The sequence below is a fragment of the Hirundo rustica genome, chromosome 1 (assembly GCF_015227805.2).
Source record: "Hirundo rustica isolate bHirRus1 chromosome 1, bHirRus1.pri.v3, whole genome shotgun sequence".
Lineage (NCBI taxonomy): Eukaryota > Metazoa > Chordata > Aves > Passeriformes > Hirundinidae > Hirundo > Hirundo rustica.
In genome coordinates this window covers 112,879,851-112,896,864 of record NC_053450.1, presented here as the reverse complement: position 1 = coordinate 112,896,864, position 17,014 = coordinate 112,879,851, and the positions used below count along the sequence as shown (strand labels likewise).

The 17,014-nt window shown below is 38.4% G+C and overlaps 1 protein-coding gene across 3 annotated transcripts in view; it reads left to right on the top strand.

Moving 5' to 3' along the window:
• The window catches only part of NEK11 (NIMA related kinase 11), an 84,702-nt gene that overhangs the window by 50,331 nt on the left and 17,357 nt on the right, over nt 1-17,014 (top strand). For 2 of the 3 annotated variants that reach the window (XM_040065740.2, XM_040065748.2), the window contains exons 13-14: nt 6,481-6,620; nt 11,965-12,025. In XM_040065740.2, the coding sequence (XP_039921674.1) occupies nt 6,481-6,620; nt 11,965-12,025 (201 nt within the window). Of the gene's footprint in view, nt 1-6,480; nt 6,621-11,964; nt 12,026-12,785; nt 12,908-17,014 lie in introns of those variants that run through there. The other variant, XM_040065757.2, reaches the window with a different exon arrangement.

Here is a 17,014-nt window from a genome sequence, read left to right as displayed (position 1 = left end):
TGATGTCATTAGGTCACTTTCCCTTCAATTCACATCTCTTGGTCTGTTCCTGCTGTGGAAGCAGTGCAAATAGTAGGACAACTTTTACAATAATAAGGACTCTTACGCATAAATGAAATGTCTTCCAAAACTCGCTAAATGCTCCCTGTTATTGACTAAATCACTATGTTGTTCTTTCTCTTTATTCATCCATCATTACTAAAAAAAATTCTGAATATTTGGAAGATTTTTAGATTTGCTTAACTTTAAACCATATTTGAAAGGCAGCATGGCTTCATTTTCATCATCACTGCTTACCAGAGCTCCCATTTCTGTACGTGACAACTAGGAAATCAGAAGGAAAAAAAAAACCCAAATTATTCAGAAAACTAGGAAAAAATGTAATTAAAATCTTCCTTCTTGCTGTTCATTTTTGTTAACCACTCCTTTTGAGAACTATTTTCCTCTCATGCTTTGTCACTGTACTTATTGATAAAATACCAGTTGGTGGAATGTTCAGCGGAAAAAAACTGTGTCCTTCAAATAAAATATTTCTCTTGGAAATTTAATTTTGGTTTAAAAGAGGTAATTTTTCCTTGGATAAACACTTTGAAACTTGCTACTTTCTTTCTAACATCAAGTAGTAGATGATTCCCATAAGGCCACTCTGATTCACACCCTCTGTGTCTCTTTTTCTTACCATTTCACTATAGGTAGTTCTTCACTCAGTGACACCCATAAAATAGTTGAAGCTTTTTACTTTTTTTGAAATGCAAAGAGGAGAATTATAAAATATTAATGGTTAAATTTGATTATTTTTCTGGTTCTCATTTAGAAGAACTCACTTGATGTCTAAGCTGCACATGGCCATGTCAGAAGATGATTCATTTAACAATTTCATAGTCCTTCTGTGCTTCTCCAGGAGGATTGTAGAGAACTTTCATGGGCACATCCTCTTGTTCATTTCTTAAATGTGTGTTCTGAGAGTCTGTTTCAGCCTAGATTAGAAGAGATGGACAAACTATTCTACTGTCTTTCTGAACAATGAAGCTTCAGAGCTTGAAAATGCATATATCATCTATACCTGACCATAGGATGGTGATTATCTTTGACTGAAAGTTTTAAACTTGAAGGGTTTTGTCTTGCACAGGGGAAATAACTCACCTCAAACCCCCAAACCAATCGGAGTGAGCATAGATTATTATGAAGAAGTTATTTTATTTTTTCTAATAATATGGGTATTGTCCTGAGCTCCAGAGGGGCACAGAGTCCTTGATCTCCTTTGTGGTGGAATTTCTTGTTCAGGATGATGTAGCTCAGGGAAACATATCTCTGTGTTTTAAACTTCTCTCTTACTGACAAGCTTTTTGTTTTCTTCCTTGAGGGCAGAAATCCCTTTTTGTTTTCTCCCTCTGTGATAACTGATGCACAGTTCTGAAGAGAGCTGCTCAGCCCTGTGCACCAGCTCCTCTTGCCAGCTCCTAAGTTTCTGCTTCGCTTGTTTAGTGTGTATATTAAATATGTGCACAGACACAAACAGATCTGGGGTGATTCTGAGCTGTTTGTGAGGAATCAAATAGCCACAGCATTATAAAAAAAATACAGGCTGGAAGGAGCCTCTGGCAGCTTAGTCCAATCCCCTGCTCAAAGCCATTCTTTTCAGATCAGGTCATTCAGGGGTGTCTGATCAAGTTTTGAAGGGTTAATTGAACTCTTGCAGCTTCTTTAGGCCCTGTTCCAGTATTTGATCACACTCTTTCTCTTTTTTTTTTTCATAATGTCAAATCGGAATTTAGGATGTACCAGATGAGTGTCGTCTCTTATCCTATCACCATTCACCTCTGCGAAGAGACTGGCCCCATCTTCCTTTCACCCTCTGATCAGACAGTCATAGGCAGCAGCAAGGTTTCCCCTTCACCTTCCCTTCCCAGGGCTGAAGGGACCCTGCTCTCTCAGCCCCTTCCTGCACCCAGCTGCTCCAGCGCTGTGCCCAGCCTGGGTGCCACTGTGCCACCTGCTCCAGTAAGTAACACCTGCTCATTTGGGACCAAACTGGCATTTGCTGATGCATTTCCACGGAAAGGAAAGGATCAGGGGCACCTTTGTGTTACTGACAGGGTCCTGCCAGTGGGCTGTCTCGCAGCTCAGTGCAGCACAGAAGCAGAAGGCGGAGGAATGATTTTCCCCGCTCTTGCCTCAGTGCCCAGCATGGCTCATGTATAAAGGGGGCAGTGCATGGGTCTCTGTCTTGGCCCTCTCAGTTTGCTGAGCCCCCTGTGTCAGCCTGTGGTAGAAGAGATGTGGTAACACCACTCCCTGATGTCCTGGTCCATGTCACCATCTTAGGAGTCCATTCTGCCTCATGACTGTGTGTGTCAGAGCAGTTGAGTGATTTGCTCCTCACTTTCCTCTGTGTGATACTGTGCAGACCAAGGAGTGTAACAACGTGAAACTGTACCTGTGGCAATTTTTTTCCTTAAGGTAGAAATGTGGCAGCTGAGAAAATCTACCTTTTTCCAGAAATGCAATGAAGCCTTTGGATCAAAAAAGTAAAGTGGTCCTTAAGAGTTAAGTGTGACTCTGTTACTGTGAATACAAATGTTGAAAATTTACATATGTTACACAATTCTGGGGTTTTCTCTCTCTCTCTCTCTCTCCTTTTTTTTTTTTTTTTTTTTTTTTTTTTTTTTTTTTTTTTAATAAAAGAGGCTTTACTTATTGTCTTCTGCATGCTCTGGAATGTGGGAATACTACATCAATGCAGCAATGACAAGTATGACTTTGAGACACAAGAAAATTAAACGTATTTATCAAAGTATTTTCATCTCTTTGGAGAAAAGTGTTGAAGTGTTGTTGCTGAGCTACCATGCTACCTGAAACAAGCTTTTGGTGGATTTAAGCAAAATATTACAAGTATTACATTCCTCTGTTTTCTGTTTAGCTTGTCTTCTTGGGAAATAACCATGCTTTTATGATTTTTTTAGATAATGGGGTTTTACCCTTCATTCCACTATTAGCATCATGGTACTGTGTAGAAAGAGATCTAAAGAGGAATGTTTTTATTCAAAGCTTGTTTTCTGTTGAATATCTAATAGCAAGTATCAAGTGTCTTAATGCTGTGCCTAAACCATCTAGCAATACCAAAGCAACAGCTGAGTTTGTCCTGAATTCAGTGCTTTGTAAGCAAATAAAAGCTATTGTGACTGGCCTCGGTGCAATATGCACAGCTGGATAAAGCACAAGGTGCTTCCAGAGACCAGCTGAGAGATATGGGGGTGTGAGGGGGCAGAAGCAGCTGTACAGACCCATCCTTGTACTCCCTATGGAGAATATAAGTATGCTGTATCAGAGATGTTCAGCTGGATGCCAGTGCAGCTGTCAAAACAGAGGCAGGGTCCCCTGGGCTCTGCAGCAGCAGTTTAGTTTCCTCTTTCAACATGATAGACTTGGCATTGCCCTCACTAGCACCACTTTACCCAAGTACCTCCCAGGCACAAATAGCCTTAATATCTGTTTTGTTTTTCAGAAAAAAAGGACAGGGTCAAGTTCCTGTTGCTGGAGTCCATGCTGGGCTTTGCAGTGGTCAAACAGAGGTCAAACAGTCGAGCCCAAAGACCAACATTTTTATTAAAAACACTTGTCTGAAAGCACAAACCAAAGAATTTTCTTCTGTGCTACATTGCTAAGTGTACATCTTCACCGGTAATGTTCAGGAATGGGGGCAGTAACCAGCCTTTTGTCACCTGGTTTGTGGAAATTGGAGGTGTATATGAAATCACATGGAATTATGGGAAAACTCAGGTGGCAGATATTCTAGCTGAGGATGGACTGCAGACATGGAAATGGAAGCTTATGGGGTCTGAACTCCCCTGCCAGTGCCTGCCCTGAGCTGAAAATACCAACTCACTCATGTTATCTGCACTTGGACTTTATTAGGCCAGCACAGGTAGAGTTTGTCGTGTTGATTTATGGTATCTGCTGTACCAAATCCACTTTTTCTATTCTTGAAATTAGTCTGATCCTGGGTCTCAGCTCAATAAGCTGTTCTGTACTCAGATAATTCTGCAGAGAACCAGCTATGTCTTGTGCATCTGTAATACATGGAGGACTGGGAGCTCTACTTTGCTAAGACTCAAAGAATTGTTATATGGAAGCAGTTTAAATAAATGTGTAAATGCTTTGATGGCTCCTTCCTTAAACATGCTAGTCATAAACCCAAAAAGTTTTAAGAACTTTTATTAGGTACGTGCCAATTTCCCCTGCACTGGACGTGCTGTCTTCTTTCAGAAATGCCACTTGGAATTGGTTTCTGAATTGGGGCCAGTGAGCTTATATGCCCTGGAACATCTCTAGCATCTGAACCAGCATTTCAAATTGTATTACTAAGCTCGGATTAACTGGCTGCCTATGAACAGCTGTCAAACCAGTTTCACAAATGGTGAGGTGAATAGTTCCAACAAGGATGCAAAAACTGGCATGGAAGAGGAATACAGCCGCTGCCAGCCGCTCTGCATAGGTCAGGGGCATCACCGGTTTTGTATGGTCATGGGCTGCTCACAAAGTATAGAGCTTACAGTAGCCAGAGCAGGCATTTTAAAGTTACAATTATGAGTAAAAAGACTGATTTTGATACCTGGTTTGGTTGGAAAAGGGAGGCTTGCATTTTTTTAGTACAGCAAGAAACAAATGCAGAATGTGGGAGGAGAAGATGACTCAGAAAACACCAGCATAGTCTGATGTTTGTACTGCAACATAATAAATGGGCTGTTTTGTATGTATTGAATGCACATAGACAGAATGCAGATCAACCTGATAAAATTATCCTAATCACTGGGATGACAGCCTTTCTGCAGGAAAGAAAAATTGATCACCTCACATGGAAAAGGAGATGTATCTTTTTTTGTAGTGTTCTTTCAACGTAGAAAGGATACTTAAGATTGCCTTTTTAATGAAGTGCTGGACTTTTTTATCAAATAACACCTCTTTGAACTCAAGTAATTAAATAATGCTTTGTGAGAAAACGTTTTGGGGTTGGGGGTGTTCTTCTTCTGGATATTCGGGTATTGATTAGTTGTTTGTTTGCTGGTTTGTTTGTTTGTTTTTTCAAACTAAGAAAGGTGAAAAATAGAAACAAGGATTAGGATTAGAAATTGTGACAGTGGAGCATGGGGCTTTTATGCAGCTTTCACTGATACCTTAAAACAGAAACCTGAGTGAAAATGTGTCAACATTTTGTAGCTAAATCAGTTTTATAAAGAAAGGAAGTATTTTTGAAATTACTTTGGAGATAAGAGAGAGTAGACCTTATATCTCAACAGGAGAGCTTAACCATCTAATGCTGCAGACAGCTACACTATTTTTCCTGAGATCACTTTCTTTCACCTTAAAGATTAGAATTATTGCTCCTGCCCAAACTCAAGTATGTTTTAATGGATTTTAATAGCATTCCTCTGTTTGAATACTTTTGGGATTTTATCCATGTAAAACAATTTAAAAATTGATTAATAATTTTTATGTCGCATTGTTTGTATTTAATTTATTTCAATGCAGTAAAATTTAAGATAGTCCTTATTTCTCTAAAGGGGCAGATTTAATTGAGGAGAGTGGTTGAAACTAGCATTAGCTAAAATTATGACAATGACAGTGATGATTTATGACAGCTGAACATTAAATATTTTTTTGTCTTCAACTAACGTTTCTTGTAGTAATATCCCCCTGACGGAGTTGCAATCAGACTTCAAGCTGTTTCACTAATTCTTTTGTATAGAGTCTGGGATGCTAATGGATTTCACCCAGTGCAGAGTGGCTGGAGTGTCTTTCAAGCTGTGATGAATGTGTTGAGTTTTAATACCAATTATTGTACTTCATGGGCTCATTGGCTATATCAATATTGCACTCACTGCTGTTACTAAAACTTGTGATGGTAATAAATTGAGAGAGCAGGACAATGAAGTACGCATAGGTTGACTTTATACTAGTTTAATTTTTTGTTATAGTTTTGCTTCAAGAAAGTTTGGAAAAATATATTGATTTAATTTCTTGTATCTTTTAAACATGTACCTGATATATATTATTTTCCATTTTAGCTTAGCAGTTGTATTCACCACAAGTTATGTGTGTTAGAGGAAACAAAACTGAGTTATAATTTCAGCTCACAAAAGCTGCATTCAATTCAATACTGGCCCTGCCTTGACTAAATGATCCCATAAGGTCACTTCCAGCCTGATTTATTGTATTGTTTAGAGATTTCAGTGCAATATCAATATAGATCCCTTAAGTTCATTAATTCACAGATGGTGAGGATTTGCCCTTTGCCAGAGACAGCTTTAACACTACTTATCATATCATTAAAGACATTTTAATCTGAGAACTTATCCTTTGCTTTCAATTACAGAATGCATTGCAAATTGACATAACATTGGTGGTATGAAGCTCATTTATATCTTTTTCAGATCATACTTTTTTTCTCTACATATGCTATAAACTCATAATTGCCTTTAGAGATCCCTGAAGATCCAGAAATTGCAGAAGAATATTATAAAGATGAGTTTGAATCCTGTTCGGAAGACAGTGAAGAGGAGGACAGTGAAGAGGAGGAAGATGCAGAATTGTCATGGACAGCCTCTAAGACAAATCACCAGGTAAATGTGACCTTTGAGAACACCATATACACTTGATGCTCATTTTCTATGAGAACACTGAGTTCCTTCCCAGAATTCGTCCTACTGACATTGCTGATTTTTGTTGTTATTGTTAGGAGTATGTGTATGTATCAGTGGAATGAATTAATTATATGTGTATTATAAGATATTGATGAGAAGGATTTTTACATTTCTTCAATAATAAAGATAACACTCCCATGAATGCCTGTCAGAGAACATCCTTTTGACTCTAAAACACTCAGAGTGGGATCCTCTCAAATGCTAGCTATGATTTAAATTAAGTTGAAGCTGAAGGTATACTTCAAGCATAAGATCTAGGTTCCACCTCTAATTCCTAGGCAAAGATAGTCACCTCTGGTTCCTGCCTATATTAGATGTATTTTCTAGGACAATGTGATGAGTGATGAGCCTAAACAGCTGCAAGACTTGATCAGCAAAGCTGTAGACTTTCCCACCTCACAGAAAGTGTCAGTGAAGAGAAATCTTATTGTTGAAAGGCTTAAAGTAGCTTTATCAGTTAAGGCTGCCACAAGAAAGTCAGGGATTGCAGTGTGAAGGTTGAAGATTATTGGAAAAGGCACCTAATTTAGATCTGATCAGAATGAGCTGAGATGAATCTTGTCTCCAGTGATCAAGTCTCAGTTAAATCAATAAACTTAAGTGCCTGAGGCAGTTCTGAAAATGGATCTTCTTAAGGCATTCAGGAACTATCCATTTCTCCCAAGGGCCCCCAGTTTCAAGCATGGCTTACAGTGCCTCTGAATGGTACTATCTAGTTCTGCCCAGGAACAGTTACTTTATTTTGTGATCATGTACGAAGTTTGCAGAACAGGGTGTGATGTCTTCTGCATTTCAGGGAACTGGCCAAGCAGACTAATACTCTTCACTAAATTATAAATAACATGTGGGTTTTGAAAAATGAGCTAATAGCTTCTTTGAGATGGAGTTTTTAAGGCAAAAAATAAAGGATGAGAAATCACAACTCTACTTCTACCACAGTAGCCGGGGATCCTGAAATTGTCCCACAAGTAAAACTTGAAGTTTACTCAGAAACAGCTTTATTCAATCTAAACATGTCCTCCTAATTTTTAAATTAAACACACAGGAAGCCTTAAAATTCAGGAGCAGTTTGCGCGGAAGTGTCCTAAAGAAATTGTTACTCAATTGTAAACCAGTGGATTATCTTAGACAATACTTTTTTTCAGTTTGCTGGGTTTATGCTTACCCACAATACAGACATGCAAAGAAGCCATTACCCAGAAAGTCTACCATAAGATACTCTTGAAAACGAAATTACTGCTCATTTTCATCAGACTCTGAGACAAATTTTCTTTTTTAGAATGCCTTTTGAAATTTTCATTCAGCTTTCATTGGTGGTATCATTAAGTGTCAATCAATAGTGTTTTTGAACAGGCAGACTGCTCCTTAGAATTAATGAAGGGCAGAAGACACAAATAGATTTCTCAGTAATGCAGAATAAATTAGGTGTTGGCATTCAGATGTGAGCTGCAACAGTTCCTCATGTTGGACTGAGTAAAAATTCCATGATAAGAACCAGTATGGTGGGCTGGAAGAGCCATCCCACTGGCACCCCACTGTCTCTGTCCAGCCCTCGTGGCCCTGAGGCTTTGCTTTGCCAGCACACAGAGCACTGACCCTCTGAACTGGCCTGCACAGACTGACTGGAATGCACCCCCGTGACGATTTTCCTTTTGGGACTTTCTCTTTAAAAGAAGATGATTATCTGTGCTTTTCCGATGTTGACCCCAGCACCTTATGATATTCAGTAAGTGTGTTTCTGGGTATTGGCACAATTACCTTTTCTATTTCTTGGGAAATGAAAATAGGCAATTTTTGCTTTCTCAAGTGAAAAATTCTGCAGTGAGTCTGAGGTGAAAGCAGACTGAACATAGCTGTGCAAATCTGAGCATTTATGTCTGAACTCAACAAACAGAAAGGCAGCACTGTGAGGGGAAGTAAACAAGCATTATTAGGGAGTAAACTTCTAATACACATTGGATGGAATACGCAGAGAGGTCCCTCTTTGATGATTATAAAGGGATTTACATTTATTAACATGCACACAACACCTTCCTTTGGATATCAAGGGTTGTGTGAGATGAATCCCACTCAGAGGCAGGCGGGATCATGCTCAGTATTAATAATAAGCTTCAAATCCACCCAGAATAGCAAAGGTTTGCTTCTGCTGTCATTTACTTAATACCAAAACTCCTATTTCTGTGATGGGATTCATACTCTTAAATCTTTTCTTCAAAGGTACCTTAAACCAAGCTTTTAGAGGTGTGTGCTGAAAAAGAAACAACAGTAAGGGCTGCAACACAGTAAGGGCTTGTAAGGTAATTTTTGCGACTCTCTTAAATTTCCAATCCCAAAATTGCTTTACTCCTTACTTCTGTGCAGAGAGTGCAGAAATGCTGCATCTGCTGGTGCTCTCTGGTGACCCCATTATTTCAAACAGGGAATAAAAAAAATTTCCAATGTTCATGCAGTAGCTTGGGGTCAGAAAAGTCATCTTTATGAGCCACATATTAAGGTGCAAGATGTAGAAAGGGATATGAGCTGTTTATTCAAGCTATATTAGGCTCCCACAGATGTCAAGACAGACTGAGAAGTAGCAGCCTCATGTGGGATGTAAGACCACTTACGTAGGTCTTTTTAGGCACTGAAACCCTGGAATGTTAGAGGTTTAGGGTAGGAGTTGAGAGGGCTTTTTTTCTCCTGTTGCTACTTTTCAGTACAGCCTATCTGATTTCAGATACATTGGCCAGCACTGGAGTTTAGTGTCCTTTATTCCTTTCTTTTGGAGCAGAAATGCACATTTGACAGATTTCAAGCAGCAATTTGCCAATTGCTTTTCCAGACCTCCACCTCTTCTAGCCAGTGGCTCTTTTCTACATTTTTTTCCCTAAGAAAACTAGTTTCTGACTGGGGGAAATTGGGGGAAATCGTGAAAGAGAACAACAAACTGTTTTAAAAACCATTTTAATGTGTGATGCTTAACAGAGGTTTCACCTTGACAAGTTAATGTGTGTGAAGCTTCCATTGGCTTTGATTTAGCCAAGATGCCGGTGGATGCTCTTTACTGCAGTTCATCACCATGCTCTTAGTGGTTTTTCTCAGTCACCATAATAACAAATTTACCCTCTTCATTATGACAATGTCTACTGCCGCGATGCAGTAGGCTCCTATTTTCAAATTCCAAGTTGCTTCTGAGATTGTCAGCCCAGACAGTCAGCTGACATAAATTATCGTGGCTCCAGCATTCTGAGTGGCCTGTGTGCTGTGACCCCAAAGATGCTCCACTGGTTTTCTAACATGTGTTTTGGCATGGCTTGTGGCTGTTGGAAATGGGGTTGTTAGTTCTGAATCTGAAATGTGCAAGCGTTCACCCACACTGGCCCTTATGCATGGGAGTGCCTCTCTTCTGGGCATCTGTCACAGTCCCTTGTCCATTCCATAAGGATTTGCTTATTTAAAAAAAGAAAAAAAAGAGGAGAAAGAGAGAAGGATTAAAGAAATATATTAAATTAAACAGCTAAATCCTCTTTCAGTGCTAAACCCAAGTGGGGAAAAGATAGGAGTGATGAAAGAGGAGAAAATATATTTTCTGCCTTACAGCAAACCAGCGTTGTTGCTATAATTGGAGTAAATATGATGTCTTGTTGTGAAAAGTCAAAGGTTTGGGAATTAATTACAGGTTTTATCCCATTATTTTTTTAAAAAATATGTTTTATTAAAGCAATAGTGTTGTACATGGTTATTTACTGTGTTTTGTCTGTCTGTAGATCTGTGGTTAACTGTTAGTGATAATGAAAACAAAAATAATTAAAAATTAATATTAGCAGAAAATCAATTTAACTTTTTTGTTTTGAATGAAAAAGATTTAATAAGTTTTTAATGAAGTCCTAATGTTGTTTTTTTTTAGAAGTACAGAGTAATTATATCTATAATATTGTTTCTGTCTTAATTCAATATTCAGTATGTACTGTGTATATTAGCGTAATGGATGCATTCCCTAGCATTTCCTGGCTGCAGGATGGAAACCCTTGTGCTGATTTGATCCAATCAGGACCCCACAGGCTGCTCCAAAAGTGCAAAGAGGCTCCTTCAAACCTATGAGCTTGTGGGTTACCTGTTGTAATGGCCAACCCAGAAGCTGATTCCTGCCTTGCAAACCTCAGCCAAAGCAGCAGAGCCTGTTTCAAATATAAGCCTGTGAAACAACTTGGGGTGAGGAGCAGCTGGTTTGTGCTCATCCTTAACAGCTCCCACTTGCACCAGAAGGTCCCTAACAAGCTGAAAGTCACCACCAACAATTATTGCTGTCCTCTTTAGGTATACTGGCAGTTCCTAAGTTGAGAGATTTAGAATGGGCATTTTAGTAAGATCACAGAAGACTATAAAGCAGGTTGTCCATTGTAGAAGTGGAGGTCAATAGTGTTTCTTTTTATTCATTGTTTTAAGTCTTAAAGGCCTAGAGTACTGACTATTTTTTTTTTATTATATATTTTTGACATGTTTTTTAGCAAGGTCAAGATTTTGACTGCCAGTTTTAAGTAGTCAAGAAATACTGTGATATGGCAGCAGCTTCTACACACTCAGAGTCCACGTTTTTCTTGGACTTTCATAAAATTGTGATGTACTTCCTGAACAACAATCATTGCTTAATGGCCAGAACTTTAAATTTCATCTGTGTTCACAAACAGCATTTCATATGAAAGATATCATGGCAAAACTGTTAGCCATCTGTTTGGCAGCAGAACACTTGAAATATAAAAATGTTAAAATCTCTTCTTAATTAATTTTTTTTTCAATTAATTGTTGTTACTAGACATGTAAGTAGATGCAATTACATGAAAGATAAGTATTCATTTGCTGTGGGCAGCTATTATAAGCGTAAAAAAAATTGGCATAGTTATAAAGTATATACTTGCCTTTTTCAATGTAATATTGTTTCAGATATTCTAGGACTAATTGATGATAAAATGCTGGTGTATTTTCAGAGATTGTGCACCACTCTCCACAGTAAATATATCTCATTTAAACTCCATGCACAGCTGTTCTAAGCACCTGTGTTCTACAAGGAATCTGACTTAAATAGTTGTTTGGTGTTCCAAAGCCTGATGTTTTAGGAGAAGAAAACATAGAAAATGTCCTGGGAGATGTAACTTCTTTATAACTTTAGTTTTGACACTTACTGCTGTGATATCCTCCGTGTCCGTGGGATCTTACCTCTGGGACATAGTGTTTGTATTTAGGTTAGTTCTCACACTAATGCTACTCCTATTTCATTTGTTCACAGGACAGTGATATGGAGGCAATGGTTGAGTATTTGGAGAGTGTCCTGAATAGCAGCTCTTTGGGTAAGATGATATATTTTCTTTAGATAGCAGCAGTTATTAGCAGTCTGTATGCATCACTATCTAACTGTTTCCATTTTGAACAAAAACAACTCAAAAAATGTGATCTCCTTGAAAATTACTTCCTTAATCTACTGCAGAGAATTATGACAAAAGAAAAGGCATAAGTAGTTAAGTACTTTTGTTGAAAATAACACAGCCATGAAGCATGCTAGTCAGAAGTATAAAATGTTATAAAGAAACTTAAAAACTTGGCCACTGTCATTTTTTCTCCAGAGGAAAATATTTGAGGATGTGTAAGCTATTTTATTGTTTTTAATCCTGGTAGCAATAAGAGAAAATGAATTGAAATATTTAATTTTAAAAAAATTATTATCAAGGTTTGGATAATAATTTATGTAAGAGTATCACATTACGGGTACAAAGAAATTGGTGAGAATTTAAGTTTGTCATTTAATCCTAAAATCTCTGGCAAAATATAGTCTATTGATTTACAGTTAGAAAGCCTGGGTCCTTGTGGTCTACTTAAAAGCTAAAAAGAAAACTTATGTGGAAGAAGACTATTTATGGTGGCTGCCACAGTCACTGTCCTTGGAGGCCACCGGGTGGGACCGTGCCAGCAGCAGCCTGAGTGTGCGCTGCATGAAAGGTCAGCTGAGCTCCCAAAGACTCCCATGGGAGCTGCAGCCTCGTGTAGCTGCTTCATTTGCACTCGTTCAGTTGGGATAAACCTGCCTTGGTATTTCTTAAAACCACAACACAGGAGACTCCTAAGAAATCCTCCCTCCAGAGATTCTTCCGCTGCTGGGCTCTGTATCATCCCTGCTTGTGAGCCTGGACAGATGGGAAGAGAGCCAAAGAAGAAGGATGAAAGGGAGTGATCAAAGTTGTTGCCATCACAGTCTTGTAACCACTGCTTCTGGGCCCCATGTCTGGGAGACCCTCAGGACTGAAGGAAGGAACATTAACGTCCAGTTTCTCTTCAGAGTTACAGAGAAATCCGTCTCCAAATTCTGCACTCTGCATTTGCAGCATCACTGTCTGCAATGGATTCGCAGAAGTTGAAATAAGAACAAAATTTTGCTCTGTGCTTCAATGTTCCATAATTTAATTAAAGAGAAGAATTGCCTTGAAGGCTGCTGAGAACAAACAGAATATTAGTTGAAGACAAACAGTGGTGTTTTAAAACCAACTCAGTATTAGAAACTCCCTTATCTTAATCTTTTTCATTCAGTATTAGGGACAAGGAGTTGCCTTTTTTAGAATTGTAATATTAAAGAATCGAATTTTACTTTTATCACTAAAATAATCTCCAACCAGTCTATGCTGAAACTTAATAGCCTTTCTCCAAGCTAAGGTAGTAATTAGGTATGATTTTCTCTAAAGAAATATATGTGATGATAATAAGAGACAAATCTCCATGTTCGCTTTTATCTTTGTATGCCCAGTGTCACTGAGAAAGTTTAAACTTCCATTATTTTAAGTTCTTCCAAAATCAAGCTGTAAACCTGCAGTTGGGGTCATTTTTATGTGTTTGCTAATGTTAATTTATACCTTGCATATTCTTCATTGGGCTCCAAATTCCCATTACATCAAAATTTTCTGTATATGGTGCATTCTACATAGGTTAGATATTTGCTGTCTTTTTCACCCTAAAGCTAGTTGTGTCCACTTCCAGGTCTGCATTTCTTTAACTGACCACTAGCACATTAATTTTAGCCATGGCATTGCCAGGACTAGCCAGAATCCCCCTTCTGGTCATCCCATGCCTGTAGTCCTTTACACCCCATCCTTTGTTCCCACTTTTCAAGACATCTGCTGTTGTACCAGGCCTGTATTTCCCCACGTTAATTGCATTAAGTTAGTCAAAAATATGTCTTTCTACACAGAATACTACTATACATCTAAAAGTGCAGGTTATATATTAAAAGAATAAGTGGAAATGAAACAAAACAGCTCACTATGTAGTAATTAGAAGAACTGTTGCTATAGCTTAAGCAAATAAATCAATATTTCTGTCAGGACAAGACAAGATCAGACTCAGTTCCTGGTGTGTACAAGCAGTGGCAATACCTTATTACTGGGCTACAGAGCTACAACAGAATTATAATGGCTAATACTCCTAAAACAGTATGGATTTCATGGTGATGATAGGGCAATAGAGGCAGGAATCTGGCCAGGACAGAATTTCTTGTAGCATCTTTCATTGTTAAAGTATTACAAAAAAATTGTGAGTCATTTCAAATGGTGTTAGAGAACAACCAAGAAGAAAAAAAACCTAGAATTTTTTTTTATGTCAGCAAAGGCTGTGATAAAAAGGATGCAATAAATGTACAGTTCTTTTTCAATAGGTGGGAGTTGTTAAGTATAAGCCTCAGTGTTTATAAAAGAACTTGGAAACTAGCTGAGTTTTCTCCTCAAGAGGTCTCAGAATCACTCCAAGTACCAGAGCTTTTGTGGTATTCAATTGCTTTTGTGTTGGCTATGCAGGTCCATGAGGAGTGCATTTGAAACAGGACAGGCCATGCTGATAAATTTAAAAATTGGGGGATCCCAGAAAAAAACTGTAAAAAATAACAGAGTTTGAAAAACTAATTTTAAAATTTACTAAATTTGCTTGGCATGAAGGAAGAGAAGATTAGGGGCAATTGGGTCACTTTGTATTGTTTATGAATCTGGAAAACACATTTGATTCTAATCTTTTATATCTTCTACGAAAAGGCATTGTAGGATCTCATATGTAGCAGCGAAAGCTAAAGAAAAGAAATCTGAAATACAAACAGAAGGTTGTGTGATATACGTCCTAAAGTTAATTCGTGTTAAAAGATATAAAATGTAATACCATCCCTATAAGTATAAGTTCTGTTTTAATCCAATATGCTATGAGTTAACTCAGAAGAAAGCAGCTCAGTAAAAGTGCAGGAATTTCTCTCGCCTGAAAAGACAAGGGGGGGGGCACGAGACACAACATGATTAGAATTACCAGGAGAAAGACACAAACATGCCTTGGCTGAGAATCATTAAAAGGGAATGTAACATCTGTTCTAAAGTTAATTCATGTTAATAGAATATAAAATGCAATACCGACTGTATAAATATAAGTTCTGTATAAACTAGCATGTTAGAAGTTAAGTTTTGTTTAGAATAGCATTTTGTGAGTTAACTCGGGAGGAAGGGGACTTAATAAAATACAAGAATTTCTCTAGCCTGAAAAGGCATGGGAGGGACACGAGGAGAGCTTGATTGGAATTACCAGAAAGGAGGACAGAAGACTGTCACTGCCAGGAATCGCTGAAAAGAAACAAAAGGCAACGGAAAACGGAGATGATAGCCCGGAGGACCCGATGATGGTTTCAGATCCGTATCTAGATGGTCTCCGGCTGGAATTAACATGTCCACACCACACCTGGAACCGACCATTAACAGCATTGTCCTCTTCCGCTGATCCATTCAGACTCTTAGAACTGAAACCTGCATGTTTAATGAAGATGCCTCGGAGGGAGGACCATCGACATCCCGAGCCTCTCTCCGCAATCCAGTGTATAAAAAGAGACTGCTGCAAACCAAAGATGTGAACTTGGGGATAACAGACTGGCAGAGTGTGTTATCGTTGTTCACCCGGCGCCGACCCCGGGCTCGACGCTGTCCTTTTAATTGTGGCTGTCCGAGACTGTTATTTTGTTTCTCAATAAAATTCCAAATTTTGATTTATCGAATTTGGTCCTTCTCATTTATAACAGTTGTGATTCAGTGGAGATAATAGCTTCACAACACGTCATGGCTTATCAAGAGATGCAGTAGATGTGTACCACCAATTCTTTGGTCATTAGCAGAAATGTTTGTAGGAATGCCTTTGGACAATAATTTATGAAAACTCTTACCAGATAACGTACCTGTGAATAAATTCCTTTCTCTACAGATCCTCAGTGAAAACCTCAAACTGGTGCTCTATCACCTGAGAGGACAAAGATCTTTTGCCCTTTTCCCCATGTTGTTTCTGCAGTTCTGGGTTAGACACTGGGAGACATTGAAGTACATTTAGAAACCACAACACCTGTTTTTGAAAAGTCAGTGCTCTTGTTGTTTCATTTGATTTTGTTTAATGGATCGAGAAGGATATATTGGATAAAAAAATGCAAATAACTATCTGGTAACTTTTTGAAGAAGCATAGTTCCTTGTTGTGTGTTGATATGTGGGTACACAAACTGCCTGAAGCTGGGTGCAAAATATATTATTAATCAAGTAACTGCTTCTAAGAAAATACCTTTGATATAGAAGTTGGTATGGTTATGAATCACCCCAAAGTATCAAGCTCTTAGCAGTCTTTGCTGAAAACTCATTTTTTGGATGACTAACCACACCTTTGCAGCATCCTACAATATTCAGTTTGTGCTGCCTTGCACTAGCCAAAAAATCATATTAAATGGAGAGGAAGATAGAGAGTTTGCACATAGAGACTAAGTTTTTCTTGGCCAACTGCCAGTGTAAAACTCCAAACACCAAGCAAGAAGGATGTCTTTAATAGTGAAATGTCAGAGAAGAAGGAATTATTGTAGTAATAAATACACTGAATTCACTAAACAGAAAGAATATGCTGAGCTCTTACTACAGTGATATATCCTGTAATAACATTAATGCCAGAATTTATCTGGTGCCTGTGGTTAAATGTACTCTTTCTTAAGAGACTGCAAGGTTTATATTTTTCTCAGGCCACTGGTGCTCAGGGCGTCAATTTTTAATTGGTTTCAAAGCACCAAAGCCCTACATCTGGACCCTAATACTGTGCCAGCTGGGAGAGGAACATGCAGCCCAGTAAGTTACGAGTGCTGCTTTGCACAGCACCTGGGGTTTCCTCAGAGCTGTCCTGAGGATAGCTGAATTTTCCAGTGCTGCTAAAGGAGTTGAATGCTTCCAGACTCCATGTAAGAACATATGAATATGCATGTGCACTGTTACAGTAAACAATCAGGAAGTGTTTTTTGTGTTAATCA